The sequence below is a fragment of the Haliotis cracherodii genome, unplaced genomic scaffold, assembly GCF_022045235.1.
Source record: "Haliotis cracherodii isolate W230 unplaced genomic scaffold, xgHalCrac1.p SCAF_13, whole genome shotgun sequence".
In the NCBI taxonomy this organism is placed as follows: domain Eukaryota; kingdom Metazoa; phylum Mollusca; class Gastropoda; order Lepetellida; family Haliotidae; genus Haliotis; species Haliotis cracherodii.
In genome coordinates, this window is record NW_027266268.1 from 18,337,612 (window position 1) to 18,356,322 (window position 18,711).

Genomic DNA, 18,711 nt, shown 5'->3' on the forward strand with positions numbered 1-18,711 from the left:
CGGAAAATCTAGTTATTTTGCACAATCAATTGTCAGTCACAATCAATTAACTTGCGGATTGGTTGGATATGAGCAATAGAACATTCACATAAAACCACTTGATAATTTCTCAGTTGGATCTCAAATGATCCCATTGTTAAATCAATAAGAAATGTATCATAAACTGAATTTTCATAGCTTCTTATCATTAAATTTCAAGTTTTGAATGTCATCCACATTGTGGACACAGTTTGAACGTCTCCATGGAACGTTTCTTGATCAAATAGTTATTTGGGTTGAGAGGAAAAAACCTCAAACATTCAATAGTTATCTTTCTCAAATAGATTCCTAGTCAGTTGCACCCGTGAAGATCTGGGGTAGAATAGGTTTTCAACAACCAATGCTTGCCGTTAAAGGCGACTATGCTTGTAAGAGGCGACTAATGGCATCGTGTGGTCGGGCTCGCTGACTTGGTTGATGCATATCATCGATCCAAAGTGAGACATGTCAGTCTTACTAAAACAGGAATTACTGGTCAAGACACCGCAGCTATCGGATACATTAAAAACCTACCCAGTCTAGCATAATACATGAGTGAAAAGGTGATATGTGACGATGTGTGGAGTAAGGTGACGTCGGGAGATATATATTAGTAAAAAAATTGATATGTGAAGGAGTGGGTGGAAAGTTGACATGGTTGGTATATCAATGGTTTTACGGTGCTTTTGGAAATTTTGACACAGCAGTAAATTTTATCGTTGAACAATGATTGTAACATTGTTTCTGTTGAGATTCGGTTGATGCTCTCTGCCTTGTTTCTGAACAGTGATTATGTGTCAGGAATGTAGTACTATTTAATGTAAGCAGTCGTCATGAAGTTACTATATTTAGATGCTAGTGTGATAGGTAAACTTCCAGAATAACGTGGACTGTGATGGTGTGTTATAGAAACATGGAGAAAATTCTATGTTATGAGGACACTATGTGGAACTTTCCAGCAGCGGTAAATAAAGGGTGAGACCATGCCTCTCGCATTTCATCACATCAAGACCAGCTTTCGTTTCAGGATCACTCATCACCCATGATTCCCTGCATAAGCCCATCTCGGAAGCTTTACCACTATCGCCGCTTGGTGAATATACTATTATCGCCACTGTAATTTTGTTTGATACTGACCGCTGCCATCATATTACATACTATATTACTATCATCGACTATTGTACTACTACTCTATTGTGTATTGCCGTTGTAATTACTGAGCAGCAACTTGCATTGATTTGTACATTTAGTGAAGTTTGTAATGCATTTGTTGATTGTAAATCACTTGATGGTTGTTTTCCGTTCTTTTACGTACAGGTTAGCATACTGTTTCGATTTGGGAATCGACACGTAACACAATATCACACCTGATGACACCAGAATTGGCTTTACCCAATGTACCAAAATGACGACACGAAATCGGTCCTTCGGCCTGACAAGCGAACGCTTTTACCACAAGGCCAGCTTTCAGCTTGTCAACTCTTACTTCAAACACCGGGAAAGGACATATGCTAACCCGTAATCCGTAATGTGTAAAGCCATGTAGTGTGGTCAATGTTGCTATTACTTTTCAGTTGCTCATGGACGGTAAGCATCGTCTCATTTGAAGCAAATATTGAACATGTCAAAATAGGAAATTGACCCAATCAAACATCAATTTTGTCAATGATGCTTCAAATATGGAGATGGCATCTGCATGTCTACCATTAAACCATTTTGAAAGCGTTTTTGAAGCCCTGAATGAAGGAACCCTGATCAAAGAACTAAAGGACCAAAAGGCTTGTGACGCTCTTTGAAATATTCGTAGAAAGAGCATTCTCGATTGTACCTGTAAAGTTGTGATATGTAAACACCAAAGACTGGAGTTGCTGGAATATTGCTCACAATAAAGGGAAAGGTGACTATTGGAAAGTTGAAGTCATCTTCCTTATCATACAGTCTTGTGGGGAGATTTTGCCACACGCCCATCACTCCCCCCAAACGCAGCTTACATGTGTTGCATTGTTATACAGAAAATTAAGTCAAAGAGCACCCGATTCTTTCCTATTACTATAGTTAATCCATCATACCGAAATATATCATAATAAAAACATTTTGGACGTGAATAACACAACACAATGATATTGCAAACTCTTTATTTACAAGTACATCGCTATAATAGGAGGTAGGTGTAACACAACGATTGTTTCCATTGGTGCCATCGTACGACTAGACGAATTATGTACTTTTTACTTTTATAACCATCGTAGGCTGGACATTATACGAAACACTACTTTTCAAAACAGATGAATTGTTTTCACCTAATTTAAACAAGATATTTTAAATATTACGGCTGAAAACTGAATGCACCAATACGTGCGCCTTTTAAGAATCTAGGATGTAGGTATGGGCAGGGTTGCCTAACAGAGGAAGTACTCCCTCCTGTTACACTGTTTTTTATCCCACTCCCATTGGCCGACGTCGTTCTTCCCCAGGACGGCGCAGTTTTCTGGATACAGCGTTGGGGTAGAGCTGCTGCAGGTGCCCGTGCCGTTCACGAGGGGAGAGGTGAAGCCATTCAGGGGAACAACGTCACCAAAGAGATATCGCCACTGGAACCGGTCAAAAAGATTGGTCACACCAATCCAGTATTCTTGACCTAAGTGACAGAAAATATGAAGTGAGTATACACATTATTACTTATTGTTTGTTTCTTTATTTGTTGTGTTTACGCCACAGTCATCAACTTTCCAGACAAATTTTGGTAACCTGAAAATAACCTAGTCTTACCCAGACCAACGAGTAGTTGACGTTATGACTCCCACGCCGTCGGGGTACGATGACATGTAACTTAATCTCCGAGATTGACCTTCTAATCAAATTAAACGTCGCTTACGACAAGCAATGGAGTGTTTATTTCGTGAAGTCCTGCTTAGCGTAGCCTAACCAGGGAGCCTTCATCACGGTCTAGGCTCATGTTCAGGCTACGACTAGACGTTCCTTATCAGCCGCATGTGTGAAACTGAAACATTGACACCTTGTGCAAGTAGAGTTATCTAGATCAACCGCTAAGATTGAAATAGCAGACAAAGTGTGTTCTTTGATGGACTAAAACCAATCGACTATCAATTGATCCTAACCTTGTTTTTATTTTAATGACCCCGTTGACTCAGAAGATTGTACCGTTACCGAACACTACTACAGGTCTTGGTCTGAATGGAAACATTTCTTGTTCTGTTAATGGTAATGTAGAATGGTCACGAAACATTATACGCGAGTTATAACTTACCTGTTTGAGCATTGGCAGCAAGAACACGGTTGACAAAGTCGCTCTGGCCCTGGGTGCGGATCATGGTACGATTGCTTCCAATTATGTTACAGAATTTCTGTAACAAAATACTCTGTACTTCAGTATTCTTGTACACTTCAAACACGCAAGGTATCATCGTGGATCCGGAGTACTGAATACACTGAGGGTTAGTGAGTAAATCTGGTTTAATGTCACGTTAACATTATCTCACTTATTCCTCGCCTGAGTGAGTGAGTGAGTTAGGTTTAACTCATGAGAGGAAAGGTTTTTGCCGTTTACATATTGTGTGAAAACCATGAGAACGGTTCATTATCTGAGATGTTCACTCACGACCACGTAATGCTAGCCTGGCCAAGGGAAATTGTACGTGTAAAAATACATTGTTAATATAAAATGTAATTAATATTCCACGTGGATGCGATGTTGATGTTTACCTTGGCTTGTGCATAGGTTGTTTGGAATCCAGAGAAGTAGAAACAGTTTTCTCCCAGCTGGAACTGGTGTCAAGAACAGTCTGTGGAGGAGTGAGTGAGTTGGATTTTACGCCATCTTAACCAGTATTTTCGTGTTAGAGCCTTATGAACAAGGGAGGGGGATCTATGAATAAAAGACTTCTTTATTACAATGAATGCCATGTTTCGGTGTAGGTACTAACACCGTTGTCAAGCAAGTGATCAAGTTATATGTTCATGGATATGTCTCCCTTGTTCATCATACCAGCTTTCACTCGCTACACTTTTGGTGCTATCCACATCAAACCCTGGGAAAACCCCAGGAACGCGGGTGTGATTTTAAAAAAAAAACACGGATCACTCTCCGGGTAAACCCCAGAATACAGACATCGTGTTGACACACGCATCAATAGTAGATTAATGAAACTATCATGTGCTACTATTCTTCATAAACTTCATTGATCTTACTATCAGATATATACAGTCATATACTTACGTTGCTGGACGCCATCTAGGACCACCTCTACTAACTGAAGGATATCATTAGCGTCGGCCTTGGAGCTTTTTTTAAGACGGATGTACTTTCCGATTGGCATCCCCGAGCAGTTGAATGTCGTGGTCGACCCGGCGGCTGGGGCGTTGCTGCCGATTGTGGTGCACACTTGAGGCGTTCCTCCAAGAGTTGGGTTGTTGTCATACACCTCGATGATGATGTTTCGAAGACGCTCGGCTGTGAATTTTCGGATGAGTGAGTGATAATGTCTTATTTAGCATTCAACCATATCGAAGTAACCATAAGCAGACGACAGCATCAAGATGAGGTGTGGTGAAATGGGGTCAAACGTCGCGTCCAAGATTATTGCACTTATATAGAGACGTGCATGTACGTGTGTGTGTTTGTGTGGCTGCTTGCACTAGTCCGGACTGATGCCGATTTATAGTGCTAGCTCACTGAGATACCATGCCACAGTTTAACATGAATACCCAACTCAGGATACTGACTCCGAGCCGACCTGTCCTTTTTTTAGCCCCTTGATGCCGAGCGCCAGACAGGGTAACAACAAGTACCATCTTTTAACGTCTTTTGGTATGACGCAGCCGGGGATCGAACCCCGGACCTTCCGCTCTCCGGGCAGACGCTCTACCACTAGACCACGGAGGCGGTCACTTGTAACCGAGGTATCCAGTCGTCTAGGTGCCACAATTCGTCTAGTAATGCATCTCTTAGGCGTGCCTGTAAACGCTGCTCGCAGCCTCGCCTAGATTGGGTTTTTTTGTTCGATTCAAGCGGTAAAACCTTCCAGCTACATCACTTTGGTTTTTATCCTTCTGCATTTAACTGAAACGCTGACTTTAACTGAAATACTGTTCAAATCGGCGTTTCACCCACTTCCCCATCTCACTCTACTTACAACAGCAGTCTCCCCTGTTAGTGATGGTGACGGAGCGGAGGAGGACGTTGCTGCCGAGGTCGATGTCCATGTAGGGCGTTGTGTCTCCAACAGCCGTTGCAAACGTAGTGTTGTCAACGGCGAAGTCGGTGCCAAATCCGCCGTCCACGGCAAACTGTGGACCGTAGTTCGTGGAGCCGAAGGTGAAGACTGAGGAGGAAGAGACCTGTGACCCATGGACGGGGATCACAGAAACTGGGGACAAACAATCACAGCTGTACGTAAATCACATCTCAAAAGTCCCCCATTCGCCATGCAGAATTGCAAACCCTTTCCCGGTCCTCAGATTATTGGTTCGAATCAATGACTTGAATGAAATTTGGTATGTCTGAAGCAAACACGAGAAATTGACATGATGACCTCTATCTCGAAGCTGAAAGTGGTTGCAAGGACATCCTGTGGAGAAGTGAGTGAGTCAGTTAATTGTGGGAGGAAATCGCAATTTGGCGCACGTAGTAGGTGCGTATTCTTTGGTGAAACCCACTCTGATCAAACTCCAGGAACATGGTCACGGTGTTGATAAACCACGGATCACACCACAATCACGGGGATAACCTCAAAATGCCAACAGGCTATTCGAATCAACGGATCCAGACACAGCCAATAGGCAAAATTCAGCACATTAGGGTGCAGCGGCTTAGATGACAAGCCGCCCGTGTCATCGAGGGTATCTATACAAGCGTGGCGTTTCCTTCGCCAAGTTCACACTACCTAATACTTTAAATGTTTGCGAATGAAAGTTACATCTGCAATATGGCGACAGGAAGAAAATATACAGTCATTAGAAGCATTCACAGTTAAGCAGTTAAACAGAAAGGGCAATATCATAGATTCTATATTTTTCATAAACCTCATAAACGTCTTACAATTATACTATGCTGGACGCCATCAAGGACCACCTCTACTAACTGAAGGATGTCATAGGAAATAACGTGGATAAATAAACCTTTTCTGTGATGCTGGTATCATAAACCTCATTCATCTTACTATCATATATATGTAGTTATATACTTACTTAGCTGGACGCCATCAAGGACAACCTCTACTAACTGAAGGACGTCATTAGCGTCGACCTTGCTGAACTTGTTAAGACGGATGTACCTTCCGAATGCCATGGCCGAACAGGTGAACGTGGTGTTGGAACTAGCGGCGGGGGCGGTGCTGCCGATTGTAGTGCAGACTTCTGGCGTTCCTCCGAGAGTTGGGTTGTTATTGTACACCTCGACTCTGATGTTTCGGAGACGCTCAGCTGCCAAGATGGAAAGAGTGGGAGATGATGATGATATCTTATTCGCCAATAACGAGGTATCCTTAAATAGTCTAAGTCAGGAACACTTGTGGTCGACAGCTTGAGCAAATATAGGCATGATGACATACAATCTTCCAGGTCACACGGTTTACCATCGGGCCCTTGAGACATATTGTGACATGGGAACGAGATGACTGCTACCTAGTTTAGCAGGAAGGTGTTGTAATTCTAGGTAATTCTCGCCATTGAATCTGCTGGAAATTAGTTTTAGGATCAATAATAGAATAATCGATACAATCGATTTTGGCGAAAAAAACAAACAAACAAACAATGGTCTTATCGTAAGAGAGGTACGCCATGTACTACCTATGTGTGGGCAATGTAAGTGCACAATTAGTTATTATATAGAAAATCTGACAATATTTAATACCTGAACATTTTAGGTATTATACATAGTAACTGATTTTACGTTTTAACTGTAACATATATTCCTGTTGTAAAATATATCTACAGTTAAGTAGGACCGCGAGAGGTGAGGGGAAATGGGGTTAAACGTCGCGTCCAAGATTATTGCACTTATATAGTAACGTGCATGTATGTGTGTGTGTGGCTGCTTGTACTAGTCCGGACTGATGCCGATTTATAGTGCTAGCTCACTGAGATACCATGCCGCAGTTTAACATTAATACCCCACTCAGACACAGTATACTGACTCCGAGCCGACCAGTCCTTGTTTTTAACCCCTTAATGCCGAGCGCCAGACAGGGTAACAACAAGTACCATCTTTTAACGTCTTTTGGTATGACGCGGTCGGGAATCGAACTCCGGACCTTCCGCTCTCCGGGCGGACGCTCTACCGCTAGACCACGGAGGCGGTCCAGGACCGCGAGAACCGACTCAAACTGCGCCTATCAACCGATGAACTAGTCTACCTGCACGACTTACACAAAATATCCTTCCTTCGTGGTGACACAGCAGAAAAAGCTGAACGCGACGTCGGACGAATTCTTCTATTCATTGAGGTGACATGTGCTAGATATTTTAAGGATTGAGGATTTAGTTTTTTTAAACTTATTTGACCGTTGGATGAAATTGAGAACTTAGTATATTTTGTTCAATGATAAACCGAAATTCGTTGATATTTCTAGAAAGATGCAATCAACGCATTATCCTAAATAATCACTTTTACAACTTAGTAATGGTCCAGAACATGAATACATCCCCCAGAATATCTAAAACAGTTCTAGGACTTGCACGTACTCTACTTACGATTGTCCCCAAAGAAAAATATATTTGTTTCTTTTTCAAATCTTGTAAGACGTGACAGGACAGTAAGGGGCACATAATTTATTTTACGGGAGCCTCAGGAGATTGATATTCGGCTACAGACACGTCAATCTCGTAACTTGTGGCATTAGGTATACATATATGTGAAACACTACATTAGCAATACCTTATGTAAAACAGGATATTTACCACAAATTGTGAACATTGTGATATACACCTGTACAACATACAACACCTGTCGATTACTGTCTTAAGCGTTTAATGCAAACTTGTTTTCATTATATAGATTTTTTACACATAATAAAAACATGTCTTTCATGTATAGATAATATAATAATATAATATTTTCGAAAGGCAATCTGTCAATTTAGATGTTCCACTCATAATTTAATGATTGAAAAAGGAAAAATAAATAATTGAAAGAAGATACTTTGTCCATTTTGTAAAATATCTGTATACACACAGAGATCTACGAGCTACGTATGTTTTATGGTCTGAGTGTTATCCAGTATACCCAATATACTGATTTAAAGCTCCCATGTCCTCACATAAATTTCCTCCTGGTATCGTCAATGTCTTCTTCGATACACAGTTGTTGATACTTATTACAAAAGTCTTTGTTTCTATTCAAGTGGCAGAACCTTACAGCTACACCCCTTTGACCATTCCTTCCGCATTTAACTGAAGCGCCTTCCTTTACTGAAATACTGTTCAAATCGGCGTTAAACCCACCTCCCCATCTCACTCTACTTACCACAGCAGTCACCCCTGTTGGTGATGGTGACGGAGATGAGGAAGAAGTTGCTGCCGAGGTCGATGTCCATGTAGGGCGTTGTGTCTGTGGTAGCTGTTGCAAACGTAGTGTTGTCAACGGCGAAGTCGGTTCCAAATCCGCAGTCTACGGCAAACTGTGGACCGTAGTTCGTGGAGCCGAAGGTGAAGACTGAGGAGGAAGAGACCTGTGACCCGACGACGGGGATCACAGCACCTGGGGACAAACAATCACAGCTGTACGTAAATCACCTCTCAAAACATAAAAACCTATAGTTTCCTCTTTTCCTTCAAACCAAGATGGCCCCAATGGTCAAAACAAATTTAAAGTTCGCCGTGCAAAAGACAACAGGATTTACCTGCGCGTTCTGTTTCCTGGGTGATCAAACAAACCCGTCAGGTAAACGGGTACAGTATGTTTATCTATTCATAAACAAATAATATGAAAGTATGGTAATTATGCGTTCAATTGTTCTGCTCTGTTCTTGTATTAAAAGGACAATGTACTTGTACGTTTCTGAACATTTTTTCTCAATACATTTAGCAAGAACTTGGACACCCGTGGTTGACAGGCAACTATACCCCTTGAAAAACGTTCAGCAAGGCTTATTGTATAGTTCCAACTAAAATAGCCATTTCTTTTTAACTGTATCTTGTATTCATTTTCTGTGACATTTCAAAGTGACAAATTCAAATTGTATTGAGAAACAGATATTGATGATCAAATAATGCTTTGTAAGTGTTCCATGGCAATCTTTATTTGACACTATGTCATTTGCTTCTCTGTCTCTGTGCTTCATATGAAATGAATATGATACAGGTTCACACTGCCACTAGTCCGTCAGTTCTAATCTGTACGGACTAGTTGTTTCATCCAAAAATCTAGTTATTTCACATCACCAATTGTCTAAAGTAAGCTGTGGGTATTTAGATATGACCAAAGATGTTTACCGCTGAGGTACCTGCGACCCTCGATTCTGTGGTAACGAACACAGTGTTCTTTTAGCTATTTTGGAGCAGGTATTTGTGGTAATTTAGTCATACATGAACATGCCATATGTAGATAATTCCAAAGAATACATGGAATTTCTGGATATTTGAAACACATAAGGGTTCAAATATTTTTTTCATTTTCATGGCGGGCAAAAGATATTATGCACTTGAAACATTCAAATATTACTAGGCTGAAAACAGTCGTCAAAAGACTGCAAACTTGAGATCCAAAACACGTATCAAATACATCAACATTGACTAAACCATTTCGTGCCTGTTTCGTTTTTAGCCATCATGGTTGTATACTTATTTTGGCCCGGCTGTTTGCACACAGAAAAAAATGAAAAGACTTATGCATATGTGTGTCTCGATGCTTGTCGGCGACAATATACTTCTATAACATCTATGATTGAAGACACATATCATACCTAAATATCAGCATTATATATAAACATCGTGTAGTATGTCAGAACAAAGCAAATTTTAGCATCATCCGTCTCTACGTGTATATAATATATGTATAACTGGGATACACAAATAAGACTTGCAGTATAACGTCGACACCGAAAACTTCCAAATGAGATTTGGAAATAACTGTTGAAAATTCAGTTGAAATACTTACCATATATCTCAGCAACCCCCAACACAACCACGAACAGAGAGATGAGCAGCATTGTAACAATCGGGATGATTTGTGAGATAGGGTTGTTGTCTCCATATTTATACCAAATATTGTAATCTGGACCAGGTGGAAACTACGTTTAATAAAGATTAATTAAACAGGTGTTCATTCTGATTAGTCTCGGTTACATAACACGTGTGATGCCCTGTGATAATATACTCCACATTGCTCTAGGGATGCTGAACGGACTTCAGTTTCAGAGTGCTGAATGCTTGTATATCCGTACTCGATTATAGATGGAGCAGGGCTGAGTGTGGCGTTATCGTTATCGATATTCGGAATCATACCACGGATATGTCTCATGGTCATGTTAAGTGTCATTTATTATCCATGTCATTTCCAATTTTCAAAGAATTATCTTCAGATCATTTTGGATAACTGTCAATGTCCAAAACCATCAACCGATCTGAACCTCGGCAAATTCATCAAAGAGGGATATTATAAAATTTATATCATATATTTCTGGCAATGTACTTTCATTCATCGTGTACTTCAACACGAGTGTAAAACACTCTTCTTCTTCTTCTTTTTAAAAAAGTCCTATGGTCCGTTATGACACCGCCTGATCCCTTCTGACCAGGACATTTAGACATTTGATGACATTACCTCGTCCGTTATGGCGCCGACGAGATCAACATGTTATTTGGCAGTATCATTCAAATATCCTTTATCCTTTTAACCGATCCAATGACTCTTGCACCACGCTGTTTTACGCAAGCAGTGAAATTGCTTAATCGAGACAGAAATGCCATTATCATAAGATTATACATTTTCTTCACGAATTTGTGCTGACCATTAAGCTTGGGTTGGTTGAACTAAAAGTAAATCTTTGTCGGTCAGTATTCATTTTATCTTTTACACATAAAGTAATTTGAGTCGGTGGGTTTAGTGGAAATGATAAACCACTGCACTCTGATTCTAGAGCGACATTCAATCCGGAACTCCTATGGATATTTAAACAGTAACATGTTCATATGTTTACTTCTATAAGAGAAGGCTACTTTCTCATTAAGAAGTCTTTGTAGTGGTCAGAGACTTTATTCAATGCATTTGGCAGATCATGTTTTTATATAAGTTTCAACTGGCTAGTTACATTTGCATGTAACTAATTATCAGTTTAAATTATACATTTTGTTTCTTCTTGCGAAACTTTTTCCCCTCGATCGGTAAACCATAGACACTCAATTTTGTTACATGCCAATAGTTAACATGTCATGGCCATGACATTCAATGAAAACATTGTGTTCTTTAACTTCTTTTGAGTGGTACTTATAATATTTATTGATATGATTGGGGACTTGGTGGATTGCATGTGCTTAATATTAATGTGTGGATTGATGCTCATGTTAATCAGTGGGTTGTCTGCTCCAAATTCTATCATTTACAGACCACCATGAATAGCTGGCACGTTGTCGAGGGCTTCCTTAAACAACAAACCCTGATCGAGTTATGGTTTGGAGGGTCCTCAGTTCATTATTGGTGTGCTATTGCAGCTATTGCAGTCATATAATTTCCAACACGACTTTGCCTTTCACACCCCATGGAATCTGTTTCATTTGGATACTTATTCTCTGGCCTTGAAGTTATTATCTTAATGAAGGTTTGCTTAGGGTTCAGTGACAACAAATGAATCAATTCTTTGTACATATTTTATTATATTGTATTCAATGCATAAATAAATGGATGAGGAAGGCTTCCTAAGGCAGGTGAAAATATTAGACTAATTTCCCAACTACTGTCATTCTGTGGCAGCTTCGAAACTGTTGAAATGATGTACAGTTCAAACCTCTAGTAAAGCTGTATCAAAACTTTTATTTACACCATGTACAAAACAGACTTTGAATCAACATTACAAACAAAACGGGCATTTTTGTGGCCAAAAAAAGTATCGAAACTTAAATATTTGTTCTGGCAGTGGAGAGGTAGTAATATTTAATGAAGCTGTCAATATTCAATTACAATAATAGTTATGTTTGTCACCACCATATTCATGCCTTTTAAGTGCATATATTGATCATGTTGAAGAATAGAACATTTACATAAAGCAAATTGATAATTTCTCAGTTGGACCTCAGAGGAACATGTTGTTGAGGCAATTAAAACTGTATCATGAACTGAATATTCATAGCTTCATGCCATTAAATTTCAAGTTTTGAATGTCATTCACAAGGTAGACACAGTTTGAACATCTCCATTGAAATTTTCTTGTTCAAATAGTCATTAGTGTTGAGAGGAAGAAACATCAAACATTCAATAGTTATCTTTCTCAAATGGATTCCTAGTCAGTTGACAGTCAAGGATTGTGTGCTAATATTCAGTACTAATGAACAGCTTCATGCGTTATGTACCTCGGCACAATAAGTTGTGATGCTATGTCATGCACGGTTCTATGCATCAACAACCAATTACATAATATCACACAATCTGACAACTAATGATAAGAAAACATAACAATGCAAAAACAGAATAAGATAAATGCATTAATGTAGATTAGTACTGTACAATGTAGAAAAAATACTTATTCACACGCACATACATACATTTTAGCCGTGAGCTTAGCCTTTATACAGCCAAAGTTACATGTACATACACTGTTGCTTATTACTCTGAAACGTCAAGTCTTCGTTCAAATTTCCGTTAAATCTAATCACAAATAACCCCTACTTTTCCAGACCTGTGGGACATGTTTTCAGATTTTTCAGACTTTTTGGACACAGGTTTAACAAACGTTTCATATTTTCAGATTTGCTGAGATAATATAGCTGTGTTTAATTTCATCAACACTTTAACAAGTCAAAATGAACAATGGTTAGACTAGAAAACATACAAAATATACACAATACACCTTCATAAAACTCGGATCACTGTTTTCTCATTTCTTTTCATTAATGAATTCTTTAAAAACTTGCCGAAGTGGACAATTGAAATACCTCTTAACAACTTAACAAAGTAAATGTTTACCACAATAGGTCATGTGGTTTGGTTAACAGGGTAACCAAGAATAGCATCTCTGTTCACTCCATTGTTATTCAACAAAATCACAAAATGAGAAAACAGCAAAGTGAGACATGTTAGTCTTACAAAAAACAGGCATTCTTTATTCAAAGATCTGAAAACCTGTAAGGTAAAGAGAATTACTGGTGAAGACATCTTAACAATCGGATACATATAAAAAAAACTACCCAGTCTAGCGTAATCAAATATTCATGACTAAAACCAAGTAAATGAATTACCATGCCCTATTCTGTCAAATCATATGATATAATGACAATAAATACAAGTCCTACAATACCATAAAATAAATATGACAAACTAATTTCTAGAACTATTGCTTTGTGTCATTTAACAAAACCTTTTAGAACAAGACACCATGCTTTTCTGGCATAAATAATAGTATCTTTATAACTACTGTCATTGTGAATTTCTAGACCAATAATTCTCTTTATTTTTCCTTCAACACAGTGGAATGAAAAAAAGAGACAGTTTTAACACCATTTATTAACTGCTGCCGGAATGACCCCAAGGAATCCTGGTCATACAAGTGATTACCTCCCTTGGTTTAGAAAGAAACTTGAGATCAAATGTATTCATTTTGGGGTAACAATGACATTGAAATAAGGAATGGGGATTCGATGATAAGAAATGAAATCAAATAATAAAACAGCCATGAGTAACATCCTAAAATATTCAAAATATGTTATCGATGCCAGTTTCCATGGCAATGATAGCTGCCATTTCTACTTCTGCAATTTCACGAGGAACTTAACTAAAATATCAACAAATGGTAAGGAACTCATCCCTAAAAAAACTCATACCAAATAAACCAGTCATGATAATGAAGAATGTTGACTGTAGAACTGTCAGGGGTGAATTATTTAAAATCAGTTGTAGGCAATCACTTGTAGATACAACATTCAACATACAGAAGAACACAAACACAGTCTTCATAAGAAACACAAATAAAACCGAGGCAATGATGCAGATTGGCATTTAAATGCCACTATGAGAAAAACAAAAAGAATGAAAATGAAAATATCATATGGCTCGTGTGACACTGAATAATGATACGATTCTAGTGACTGTCTGAATTGTGTATAAAAATACAAATATGAGAATGTACATGTTATGTATCCATGCACGTTGACCCTTTGATACAGTATGTACAACTCGTAATAATAACCTTGAAATGTCCTGTGATTCAAGTCGGCAAAAAGACACATTGTTATTGCCACTAATTTGTGGGAAATGTTCCCTTCGTCTTGTAATCAATTTGGGATTATCTATAGTCGACTAAAACTGCAACGACATTAGCAATGTTACTTAACTCACAGGACAGTAGGCGAAGGTTTTTATTTTCAGTAGGCCTATCAGCTCCCTAGGGGCCGGAATTGCAGGCAATGCCTTTATATTCATCTTCATGTAATAGTGGATGACCTTCAGCCAAACATTCAAAGTCACAAAGGTAGGGATTGTCCCTTCTCAATAGCAAGCAAATAAAATCAACATAGCACAAATGATTCTATGGCACCACCTCGTTAAAGGACATAAGATAGGTTTTCAAGCTGGTTCATTGGTTCTGGAGCCAATGTGTGTACCTGCAACTTGTAGTAAAACATCCTTTCAATGAGACCTCAATTGGTACGAAAGCTGTATGCACATGTAAAGTTTTTACCCTTCAGCATCTTTGTTCACGTTCGGCAACGTGCAGCCATGTAAAGTTAACAGATCCTTGTCATAAAACTTATAAAACATAAAATCTCTTTTTCATGCTGGCATGTGGGCCATGCTTTCATCTTTGTCAGCAGCACAAAATTGCCCAAGGTTCCAGGGACTTGCTCAACCATGGGAAATGTCTGTCCCTCTCACATATTCCTAATGGCACAATGAACTTACTGTAAGTTTCTCACCATCTTGAATAAAATATGCACATGACATAAGTCAGGTCACATCAGTGTTCCTTCCAAGTTAAGTCACATGCGCCCTGGAGTTTGCGGTTCCAGCAGCAACTGTATCAGGAGTTCGGGATGCCAACACATCCAATTGTAGCATTATTGTGACCTGTGAACACATCATGTGCTCCATTCAAAGTCTGAACACAGTAGTAGCACGCACATTAAATGCATAGTGATGGGTTCATGGCTACACTAAGTCTTAGATATACACTGCATCAGCTGTTCGTTTGTTGCGGCTGGGTACGATGGGTTGTACTGGGCTGGAGATTCCTTCTGACCAGTCTGAGTGAGCAGAGTGGGGTGAAGAGCTTGACCACTGGCCTGGGGAGTCGGGAGATGGGGTGGGGAAATGGTCGGGCAGGAAGGTGGACATCTGGTGTTGGGGAGGGGAGTCCGAACTCATCTGACTGTGATGAGAAGGTGGCGTAGGGAATGGCTCAATGTTCATGGTGTTGTATGCTGGATACTGCTGTTGTTGCTGTTGCTGCTGCTGCTGCTGCTGTTGTTGTTGTTGCTGTTGCTGCTGAGTGTTGGAGTACTTAGGACACACATCTGATCCTGGATATATAGCCGAGATGGCATGATGGCCATCATTTGACGGGAACGTGTACTCTGTTCCACCTTGACTCCGGCCCATGGCATTGGATTGGACCCTGTTCTGCTGAGCATGTTGCTGCATGGCTTGTATGTGACGAGGAGATGTTGGAAGATTTTTAGGTTTAATGGGTGATGGTATTCCATGAGCAATGGGGCTGCCACCTGGCTGCGCGTTGGGCGTGGAGTTTGTGGATGGTATTTGATGAGGCTGTGTGTGATGAGGATCCAGCCAGCCCAATTCCTGGTCCATAGCTGCACTAGATCTATAATGGTTGGACATTACAGTCATGTCACTGACGTTTAGTGGCTGCTGCAGAGTCCCCATCTGACCGTCATCTAATGAATGAATGTGCGGTTGAGGCATGGCCACCACCGTGTTCTCATAACGTGGCGACGTCAAGTCGTAACTTTGCGGTGACTGAGAAGAGTCCAGTGAAGTGCCAGGTGACACTGTCCCAACTGAAGACGACTCATTGGAGGTGGATGTTGACTTTTTCTTCCGGGACTTGGACTTTTGCCCCTGTGCCAAGCCATTGGGTTTGCCCGACTGCGGAGACATGGGTCCGTGGGTTTTGGCATTCTTACGGCCTTTCTGTTTGCCATGTTTTCCACTCATGTGGGGCATAAAAGAAATGGATGGTGATGGCACGCCACCATTCGCTAAATGAACACCAGCAGTTGGACTGTTCACTTTATATTCCTCCAACAGTTGCACAATATCATGGTGTCTGCGCTCATAAGCAACATGGCTGGGAAGTCGATCCATATGATCAGTGATATCCCTGTTGGCGAAGTGATCCAGGAGGATTTGAGCTGTCTCGTAACTTCCTTCCCTAGCTGCCAGGAACAAGGGGGTTTCATCCTGGAACAAAGGAAAAGAGGCGTGTCAAGTAACATGAACATGCTTCATAGAGGACTTTACCACACTAAACATCGGACAGTGTTATTTTAAGTTTGATGATTCTATTCACAACATCTGACTAACAGACTTTTCAGAACCAAGGAGAATGACTGTACCTTGCTCTACTGTACTAGAAAGAGATAGATGTTTTATTAGGAATGTCAGACAATGTTGTACCTTGTTGTCCTGGGCATCTCGGTTTGCACTGTGTTGCAGCAATGTCAACGTTGCATCTCTATTGTTCACCGCAGCTGCCCAGTGCAAAGCGGTCTTGCCGTTGTTGTCGGCAGCATTTATATCTGCATCAGCATTGATGAGGTCTTCCACCATGCCCTCGATGGCCAGACGAGCTGCCAGTATGAGCGGAGTTGTCCCATCATGCATTCGAGCATTGAGATTGGTTGATCTGTTCCTCAACAGAATCTAGAAGGAAAATTACTAGTGGTTACAAATCTGAATCAAAACCAATGTGGCATTGTCCCTTAAAATGTAGTAAAAATTATGACATACTGCTCACCTTTCAGTAGGTATACGAAGATGTTTCACTGTTTACAAATGATAACTAGTGCATTATGGGATAATGGAAATATCCTGATCAAAGCTGAATATGTAAATCAACAATCGTCAACTCACGTCAAACTTCATTATCAAGTGGGCTGTAAATATTCATTTCGTCATGATATGATTTGTATTAGCAATTAAGGTAGCAATAAAATACAAAATACATGAAAACTCTACTCTGGTCATGTTTTCTTAAGGAGTCATATTTAATCACCACTGGGAATCAGGACTGACCCAACCACACGTATTAAGTAAACGTCAGATGATCCAACCAAATCCTCCTGTACATACTATCCGACAAATAGTATTTTGCAAAATATGCTTACACCCTTTTTAAAATGTCTTAATATGTGCATGTGTGATTTTGTTTCCATACATCATGATACAATATTTGTACCATGCATGTTCCCATACTTGTATCATAACATTTGTATCACCATGATTTGTACGTTAATCACACACAAAGTATCACCATATTTCAAGACTTGATACAATATTTGTACCACGCATGTTCCCATACTTGTATCATAACATTTGTATCACCATGATTTGTACGTTAATCACACACAAAGTATCACCATATTTCAAGACTTGATACAATATTTGTACCACGCATGTTCCCACACTTGTATCATAACATTTGTATCACCATGATTTGTACGTTAATCACACAAAAAGTATCACCATATTTCAAGACTTGGTGAATCACTTCAAGTTTACTGTAAACCATAATGTTGTCACAGTAATCCAAAGGAAGAGGGATCTGGTATATGTGATGAAGTTTGAAGATTCTACCTGGAACACTCCCTGAGCATCAGCTGCCACAGCTGTGTGTAACGGCGTCCGGCCAGTGCTGTCCTGGGTGTTGGGGTCTGCACTAGCATCCAGCAGCGTCTTGGCAGCATCAGCTCGGGCATACCTTGCAGCCAGGTGTAAGGAGGTCTCCCCTGTTGACAAAACATAAGCTTTATAGTACATTGCCATTATATCATTGCTTGGAGCTGTTTCACTGAAGGATCTCAAAGTCTAGATTATTGTAATTCTAAGCATGCAGGAAATTGGTCATTGAGATGCGAATAGGCTAATAACCTACAATACTGAGTACAAAACAAGCACTGACACTGAAATAGGTCATGTATATGATTCTAAAAACATGAGCCTGAACTGACCTGTACGATCCGTCTGTGCATTGATAGCAGCCCCCTGCATCAGCAGACTAGTGATGACGTCAGCTGACCTCTCCTCACCCTCACCGCTCTCACCAGAACCCGAGCCACTGTCCTCGTCACACCCAGTCTCCAAACCTCCACCACGGAATGATGCCAACATCAGGGGAGTGAAGCCATCTGAACAACATCAAACAGGAAAACTCATTTAATGCAACATCAATACAAGAAGTTACTGTCTGGTGAGTGTTTTTCATTATCAAATAATGGTCATTCTAAATACAGGAATTTTCTTTGGGAAGTCTGGGCAACTGAGGCATTGAATTATTCTGTATGGTTGTC

General features: G+C 40.1%; 1 protein-coding gene and 1 pseudogene across 4 annotated transcripts in view; both read right to left on the reverse strand.

Moving 5' to 3' along the window:
• Positions 1-2,390: 2,390 nt before the first annotated feature.
• LOC139458490 (uncharacterized) lies at positions 2,391-10,184 on the reverse strand (annotated as a pseudogene).
• Positions 10,185-11,841: 1,657 nt separating this feature from the next.
• Positions 11,842-18,711, reverse strand: part of LOC139459694 (neurogenic locus Notch protein-like) — a 107,406-nt gene continuing 100,536 nt past the window's right edge. For all 4 annotated transcript variants that reach the window (XM_071241324.1, XM_071241323.1, XM_071241322.1 and 1 more), the window contains 4 exons: positions 18,373-18,549; positions 17,999-18,150; positions 16,820-17,065; positions 11,842-16,603 (listed from right to left, as the gene is read on the reverse strand). In XM_071241324.1, coding sequence (XP_071097425.1) covers positions 15,344-16,603; positions 16,820-17,065; positions 17,999-18,150; positions 18,373-18,549 — 1,835 coding nt within the window. In that variant the 3' untranslated portion in view covers positions 11,842-15,343. The remainder of the gene's footprint in view (positions 16,604-16,819; positions 17,066-17,998; positions 18,151-18,372; positions 18,550-18,711) is intronic.